At 50.0% G+C, this 8,555-nt stretch overlaps 1 protein-coding gene across 1 annotated transcript; it reads left to right on the top strand.

Annotated features, from left to right (window-relative positions):
• Positions 1-2,962: 2,962 nt before the first annotated feature.
• PGLYRP2 (peptidoglycan recognition protein 2) lies at positions 2,963-7,324 on the top strand (the record flags this gene model as incomplete). Its single annotated transcript, XM_026451932.2, has 2 exons — positions 2,963-3,501; positions 6,254-7,324. Coding segments are annotated over exons 1-2 (1,132 nt in total), but the record flags the coding sequence as incomplete, so codon positions are not given.
• Positions 7,325-8,555: the final 1,231 nt, after the last annotated feature.

The raw sequence follows: 8,555 nt of genomic DNA, 5'->3' as shown, positions 1-8,555 counted from the left end.
GAAGGAAGGAAGGAAGGAAGGAAGGAAGGAAGGAAGGAAGGAAGGAAGGAAGGAAGGAAATATGGAAGAGGAATTTATTTACTATTCATTAAGTAGAGAATCATCGTAAAGGTCTTCATCCTCACCATCTTCATGTTGAGTAGGCTGAGGAGGAGGAAGAGGAGGGGTCTTGCTGTCTCAGGGGTGGCAGAGGCGGAAGAGGTAGAGGGGAGAGAGGAGAGGCAGGCACAGTCCATGTAATTTTTATTGAAACAAATTCATGCATAAATTGACCCGCACAGGTCAAACCCATGTTGTTCAAGGGTCAACTGTAGTCCATATGACACTCTAATGGCGGACACATGTCATTATACATTTGTCCAAACCCATAGAATGTACACCACCTAGAACAAACCCTAATGGAAACGATGAACTTTGGGTGATAATGATGTCAGTGAAGGTTCATCGATTATAACAGGTATACCATTCTGGTGCTGGACAGTGATAATAGGAGAGTCTGTGCATGTGTCAAGGCAGGGGGTAGAACTCTCTGTAACTTCTGTTCAATTTTGCCATGAGCCTAAAACTGCTCTAGGCCAGGCATGGTGGCTCACGCCTGTAAACCCAGCACTTTGGGAGGCTAAGACAGGAGGATCCCTTGAGTCCAAGAGATTGAGACCAGCCTGGCCAACACAGCGAGACACTCATCTCTATAAAAAATTGAAAATAGATGCCGATGCGGGTGGATCACCTGAGGTCAGGAGTTCAAGACCAACCTGGCCAACATGATGAAACTCCATCTCTACTAAAAATACAAAAATCTGGCCGGGCGCGGTGGCTCAAGCCTGTAATCCCAGCACTTTGGGAGGCCGAGACGGGCAGATCACGAGGTCAGGAGATCGAGACCATCCTGGCTAACACAGTGAAACCCCGTCTCTACTAAAAATACAAAAAAAACTAGCCGGGCGACGTGGCGGGCACCTGTAGTCCCAGCTACTCGGGAGGCTGAGGCAGGAAAATGGCGTGAACCCAGGAGGCGGAGCTTGCAGTGAGCTGAGATCTGGCCACTGCACTCCAGCCTGGGCGGCAGAGTGAGACTCCGTCTCAAAAAAAAAAAAAAAAAATACAAAAATCAGCTGGGCATGGTGACAGGCACCAATCCCAGCTACTCAGGAGGCTAAGGCAGGAGAATAGCTTCAACCTGGGAAGCAGAGGCTGCAGTGAGCCGAGATAAAGCCACTACACTCCAGCCTAGGCAACAGAGTGAGAGTCTGTTTCAAAAAAAAAAAAAAAAAAAAAGCCTGTAATTTCAGTAATCTCAGCACTTTGGGAGGCCAAGACGGGTGGATCACCTGAGGTCGGGAATTTGAGACCAGCCTGACCAACATGCTGAAACTCCGTCTCCACTAAAAATACAAAATTAACTGGAAGTGGTGGGCGGGCACCTGTAATCCCAGCTCTTTGGGAGGTTGAGGCAGGAGAATCACTTGAACCTGGGAGGCAGGGAGGCAGTGAGCCACTACACTCCAGCCTGGGTGACAGAGGGAGACCCTGTCTCAAAAAATAATAATAATAAAATTAAAAATAAAGCTGGGTGCAGTGGTTCATGCCCGAAATCCTAGCACTTTGGGAGGCCAAAGCAGGAGGATTGCTTGAGACCAGAGTCTAAGACCAACCTGGCCAGCATAGCAAGACCCATCTTTTAAAATAATAATAATAATAAAACTGTTCTTAAAAAAGTCTTAAAATTATTTATCAGCCAGGCACAGTGGCTCACGCTTGTCATCCCAGCACTTTCCAAGGCCAAGGTGGGTGGACCACCTGAGCCCGGGAGTTCAAGACCAGCCTGACTAACATGGCGAAACCCTGTCTCTACTAAAATTACAAAAATTAGTCAGGCATGGTGGCGCATGCCTGTAATCCCAGCTACTTGGTAGGCTGAGGCAGGGAGGCAGGAGAATTGCTTGAATCTGGGAGGTGGAGGTTGCAGTGAGCTGAGATTGTGTTGTTGCACTCCAGCCTGGGCGACAGAGCGAGACTCCATCTAAAAAATATATATATATATATATGTATAGGTGACTTAGATTTTCAGCACTGTCTTAAATTTTGCGACAAAGAGGATGCCTCACCCTAGTTCCTGCCCCAGCCCACAACCTTCCCATGGTTCTACCAAGCAGAGTTCCTATCCCCAAATCTTGGGAAACGAGCTTGAAGGAGGACATTGTCTCTGACTCCCCTGGGAAGTGTCCCCCATTCACTCTATCCCTTAGCACCCTACATCCTGAGCCTCCACTATGTGCCCAGCTTTTTGCTGGGAGGTCCCTCGAAAGAGGACATCTGAGGAGGCCCCAGGGGTGGCCCCCAGAGGAATTCCAGGCCTGGCTCAGGCTGGACATTCCCAGGCCCGCCCTGGCTGAGTCCCCAGCCCAGCGGGTCTCCTGGAAACTCCTCGGCTGGTTTTGAGGTGGGAGCCCCACAGGGAAGCAATTTACATACACAACAGCCCAGTCCCATCATCCTGCCTCACCCGATGCCAGAATAAAGGGGAGATGGGCCCATTCTGCACGTCTCAGTCACGGGCACCCGGAGAAGAGGAACGACAATTCACTGTCAGTCCAGGTGAGGCCAGAAGTCAGCTCCTGGGACAATGCCAGGGTCCCGAACACTCAAGCTCAACCCCTGCTCTCAGCTACTGCTGGTGGCTTGGAATCAGGGGCTGGAACTGGATGAGAGGTGATAGCTCCTGGTCCCCGTGGGCTCGGAGCAGTCCTCAGCAAACCCTGTCCTCGGCCCCTGCACCCATGCTCTGCCTGAGCCTGAAGTGTTGGTTGTAAAAAAAAAAACCAGGAGGCAGTGCCAACTTCAGGCCTCAGCAAACACCGTCCTCAGCCCCCGCACCCATGCTGTGCCTGAGCCTGAAGTGTTGGTTGCAAAAAAAAAAAAAAAAAGCAGAAGGCAGTGCCAACTTCAGGCCTCTGCTTCTCTCTTCTCCCTCAACACAGCTGGTCTTACCAGTACAAGCAGGTGGCAGCTGAGAGTCCCCTCTGGTGGCCAGCAGTGGCTACAGAGCTGTCACCATGGGGAGGGGACAGGGCTTGCTGGGTTGGCCTCGGTCTACCTCTCTGGAGAATAGGCAGAGTTTAGGGAGCTTGAACCACCTGGTCTCCAGGCCCCACTGGGGATGGGCCTGGCTTCCTGACCACTGACCTCAGCCTAGGAGGAACAGAAGAGACTGGGGGAGACCATGAGGCCCAGATGACCTTGACCCAGGGTACGCTGCCCCATGTCCCTGCTGCCTCCTGCCCACAGCTCTACGAGAGGCAGGTCTGTCATTCACCGCTGGACTTTGACAGTGGCCAAAGGCTCTGCTCAGTTCTCTGTGCCTGTCTCCGTCCAGCACTGCCGAGGTTCTCTGCCGAGGCCAACTAGGAATATCCTTTGGAAGCTGGAACCCGGCAACAATGGCCCAGGGTGTCCTCTGGATCCTGCTCGGATTGCTACTGTGGTCAGACCCAGGGACAGGTGAGTCAGGGGGTAGAGTTCTGGGACCAAACCTCTTGGCTCCACAGAAGGTTACTGCTGTCCCATCTGTGTCTTGCCCTGCATGAAGTGAGGCTGGAGACTCAAGCTCTCAAAAAACCTCCAGTATGTGGACATAGATATTCCCAGCTCCACAGAGTCAGGGCAAGGATGGGGGAGGAATCTGTGGCCTGGAGAGCAAAAGTAGGGAAGGCTTCCTGGAGGAGGAGACGTAAGAGCTAGCCTAGGAAGAAAGAGAAATGATTCGGTGGAGAAGCCAGAAGGGTATTTTTTTTGCAGAGAAGAACAAAGCTACACAGGAATTAGGTGGTGGACTGGAGAAGAACCTAGATTCTAGATATGACAGTGTGGCGAGTAAGACTTCCTGGATTCAAATTCTACCTCTGGCTGGGCCTGTAATCACAGCACTTTGGGAGACCAAGGCGGGCAGATGACTTGAGATCAGGAGTTCGAGACCAGCCTGGCCAACATGGTGAAACCCCATCTCTACTGAAAATACAAAAATTAGCCAGGCGTGGTGGCAGGCACCTGCAATCCCAGCTACTCAGGAGGCTGAGGACAGAAAATCACTTGAAATCAGGAGACGGAGGTTGCAGTGAGCTGAGCACTGCTGCACTCCAGCCTGGATGACAGAGCAAGACCCCATCTCAAAAAAACAAAACAAAAAGGCAAATCCTGCCTCTGCCACCTCCTTGCTGTGTGACCTTAGGCAAGTAATTTAACCTCTCTGTGTTTCAGATGCCTCATCTGTAAAGGGACACTATCTTAGTCCCTTTGTGCTTCTATGCCAGAGTACCTGAAACCGAGTAAATTTGTAAAGAAGAGAAATTTACTTTCTTGCAGTTCTGCAGACTGGGAAGTCCCAGATGCCAGTGCCTTGATCTTGGACATCCCAGCCTCTAGAACTATGAGAAATAAATTTCTGTTCTTTTTTTTTTTTTTAAAGACAGAGTCTCACTCTGTTGCCCAGGCCGGAGTGCAGCAGCACGATCTCAGCTCACTGCAACCTCCACCTCCCGAGTTCAAGAGATCCTCCTGTCTCAGCACCCCAAGTAGCTGGGATTACAGGCGCCCACCACCACGCCTGGCTAACTTTTGTATTTTTAGTAGAAACGGGGTTTCACCATGTTGGCCAGACTGGTCTGAAACTCCTGACCTCAAGTGATGTGCCCGCCTCGGCCTCCCAAAGTGTTGGGATTACAGGCATGAGTCAGCACTCCCGGCCAAACTTCTGTCTTTTATAAATTACCCAACCTCAGAGATTCTGTTATAGCAGCACCAACATACTAAGACAGGGGCTAATAGGACCTAATTCACAAGGGTTGTGAAGATTAAATGAGTTAAATTATTAATATATGTCACCTAGACTAGTAGCTAGCACATAGTAAATGTTTACTGAATGTTAGCTATTATTTGATAACCCATCTCTGAACCAGCTCTGAGCCTAACTTAGCATTTCTAGGTTTGCAGTTCAGTCACTGACATTTCCCCAACATGGCACAAGTCCATCCTGCTCCTCCCCCTGCCTCTCAGGCATCTTTCTTTTTATTTTATTTTATTATGTATTTATTTATTTATTTTGAGATGGAGTCTCACTCTGTCACCCAGGCTGGAATGCAGTGGGGGGGTTCTGGGTTCACTGCAACCTAAACCTCCTGGGTTCAAGCAATTCTCCTGCCTCAGCCTCCTGAGTAGCTGGGATTACAGGTGTGTGCCACCGCTAATTTTTTAAAAATTAGCCCAGCTAATTTTTGTATTTTTAGTAGCGACGGAGTTCTGCCATGTTGATCCGGCTGGTCCTGAACTCCTGACCTCAGGTGATCCACCCGCCTTGGCCTCCCAATGTGCTGGGATTACAGGCATGAGCCACCGTGCTTGACCTTTTATTGTTTGTTTTTTGTTTTATGGATTTTGTTTGTTTGTTTGTTTCTGTTTGTTTGTTTTTTTAAGACAAAGTCTCACTCTGTTGCCCAGGCTGGAGTGTAGTGGTGAGATCTGGGCTCACTGCAACCTCCACCTCCCAGGTTCAAATGATTCTCCCATCTCAGCCTCTCGAGTAGCTGGGATTACAGGCACACACCACCATGCCTGGCTAATTTTTGTATTTTTATGAGAGATGGGGTTTCACGGTGTTGGCCAGGCTGGCCTTGAACTCCTGATCTCAGGTGATCCTCTCACCTCGACCTCCCAAAGTGCTGGGATGACAGGCCTGAGACACCACAGCCAGTCCCAGGCATCTTTCAAAATACCTTTCCCTCTAACATCCCCAACTTTTAACTTCAATCCATCACAAAAGACCGTCCATCTCTCCTTCTCAAGATCTGGGGACTTTTCCACTTTTGTTCACTGCAATGTCACTACCTACCTTCTGCCACCTTCATCTCTCACCTCCACACTGTCTCCCCTTTTCTATCCTGGCACCCCAAAAATCCATTTCCTTATGGGAGCCAAATAAACAAATCTAAGCCTAAGAAAGGAGTCTTAGGATGCCACGCTGGTCACACCTCTCTCCTGCTCATAAACCTGTTATGGCTCCCTAGTACTCACAGACAGTCTGAGCTCCTTAGCCAACAGGCAACAGTCTATGTGCCTCAGTTTCCTCATTATACAAGGATAGCGTTGGGGGTCACGGGGTTATCAGATGGAGGGCTGGGAGCATTGGGAAGAAGTGGAATCAATACGAGGAAACTTAGGAATGGGTGGGGCTGGGCTAACACATTCTTTCCTCCTGCAGCCTCCCTGCCCCTGCTCATGGACTCTGTCATCCAGGCCCTGGCTGAGCTGGAGCAGAAGGTGCCTGCTGCCAATGCCAGCCACACAGCTTCTGCGTGGCTGCTGTCAGCCTCAAACTCTGGCCCCCACAATCACCTCTATCACTTCCTGCTGGGAGTGCAGAGCCTCGATGCTGCAGAGTTGGATCCCTACCCACTGAGCCCAGAGCTGCAAGGCCTGACCAAGGCGGTGGCCCAACATGACGTACGAGAAGGGCGGGAATACGGGGTGGTGCTGGCACCCGATGGCTCGACTGTGGCTGTGGAGCCTCTGCTGGCGGGGCTGGAGGCAGGGCTGCAAGGGCGCAAGGTCATAAACTTGCCGTTGGACAGCACGGCTGCCTCTCAGGAGGCTGGAGTCACCTTTCCAGATGTTGTGGCCATTGCTCCAGGTGTAAAAGCCACCTCCTCCCCAGGACTCAGGGATGCCTCTCCAGATGTCACCACTGCAGATATTGGAGCCAACTCTCCAGATGCTACAACAGGTTGTCCAGATGTCCAAGCTTCCTTGCCAGATGCCAAAGCCAAGTCCCCCCCGACCATGGTGGACAGCCTCCTGGCAGTCACTCTGGCTGGAAACCTGGGCCTGGCCTTCCTCCAGGGTCCCCAGACCCAGAGCCATCCAGACCTGGGAACTGAGGGCTGCTGGGACCAACTCTCTGCCCCTCGGACCTTTACTCTCCTGGACCCCAAGGCATCTCTGTTAACCATGGCCTTCCTCAATGGTGCCCTGGATGGGGTCATCCTTGGAGACTACCTGAGCCGGACTCCTGAGCCCCGACCATCCCTCAGCCATTTGCTGAGCCAGTACTATGGGGCTGGGGTGGCCAGAGACCCAGAGTTCCGCAGCAACTTCCGACGGCAGAATGGGGCTGCTCTGACTTCAGCCTCCATCCTGGCCCAGCAGGTGTGGGGAACCCTTGTCCTTCTACAGAGGCTGGAGCAGGTACACTCCCAGCTTCAGTGCATAAGCCAAGAACAGCTGGCCCAGGTGGCTGCCAATGCTACCAAGGAGTTCACTGAGGCCTTCCTGGGTAAGGAGGTTCCCACACCCTATGATCCTTCCCATTACAGATACAGACGCCCCCAACTCCGTATGTTCAGGGAAGTTGAGGACTAGGAGAGACCAGAGGGGGCAATAAGGGATCTGGTCGGGGGTGGATGGGACAGCTGCACAGGTGAGGAAATGCCAGAGTTGGGCCTTGAGGGATGAATAGGAGTGTTCATCTGATTTTGTTTTGTTTCATTTTATTTATTTGCATCAATTTATGGGGTACGAGTGTAACCTTGTTACTCGCATAGATTGCATAGTGGTCAAGTCTAGGCTTTTAGGGTACCCACCACTCCAATAACATACATCGACCCATTAAGCAATCTGTCATCATCTTTCCTCCTCTCTCCCCCTCACCTTTCTGAATCTCCACTATCTATCTTTCCACACACTACATCCATGCATACACATTATTTAGCTCCATTTATAAGTGAGAACTTATGGTATTTGTCTTTCTGTGTTTGACTTGTTTCACTTGAGACAATGACCTCCAGTTCCATCCATGTTGCTGCAAAAGACATTATTAAGACATTATTTCTTTTTTTTTTTTTTTTTTTTTTTTGAGGCTATCTCTGTCACCCAGGCTGGAGAGTGCAGTGGCACGATCTCAGCTCACTGCAACCTCCACCTCCTGGGTTCAAGCAAGTCTCCTGCCTCAGCCTCCTGAGTAGCTGGGACTACAGGCATGTGCCACCATGTCTGGGTAATTTTTTGTATTTTTAGTAGAGACGGAGTTTCACCATTTTATCAGGATTGTCTCGATCTCCTGACCTCATGATTCACCCTCATTCTCCCAAAGTGCTAGTATTACGGGTGTGAGCCACCGTGTCCGGCTGACATTATTTCATTTTTTATGGCTAAATAGTATTCCATTTCCTGCTGACCACTGTAGACAGCCTCCTGGCAATCACCCTGGCTGGAAACCTGGACCTGACCTTCATCTAGGGCTCTCAGACCCAGAACCATCCAGGTCTGTGATATATATCATATTTTCTTTATCCAATTCTCTGTTGATGGACACTTAAGTTAATTCCCTACCTTTGCTATTGTGAATAGTGTCCTGATCAACATGTGAATGCAGGTATCTTTTTAATATAATGATTTATTTTCCTTTAGGTAGATATCCAGTAGCGGGATTGCTGGATTGAACGATAGTTCCAATTTATTATTATTATTATTATTATTATTATTATTATTATTATTATTATCATTTT

This window comes from Piliocolobus tephrosceles, unplaced genomic scaffold, assembly GCF_002776525.5.
Source record: "Piliocolobus tephrosceles isolate RC106 unplaced genomic scaffold, ASM277652v3 unscaffolded_30797, whole genome shotgun sequence".
Classification (NCBI taxonomy): Eukaryota; Metazoa; Chordata; class Mammalia; order Primates; family Cercopithecidae; genus Piliocolobus; species Piliocolobus tephrosceles.
The sequence above is the reverse complement of the archived record's forward strand: the minus strand, read 5'-3'. Positions and strand labels throughout refer to the sequence as shown.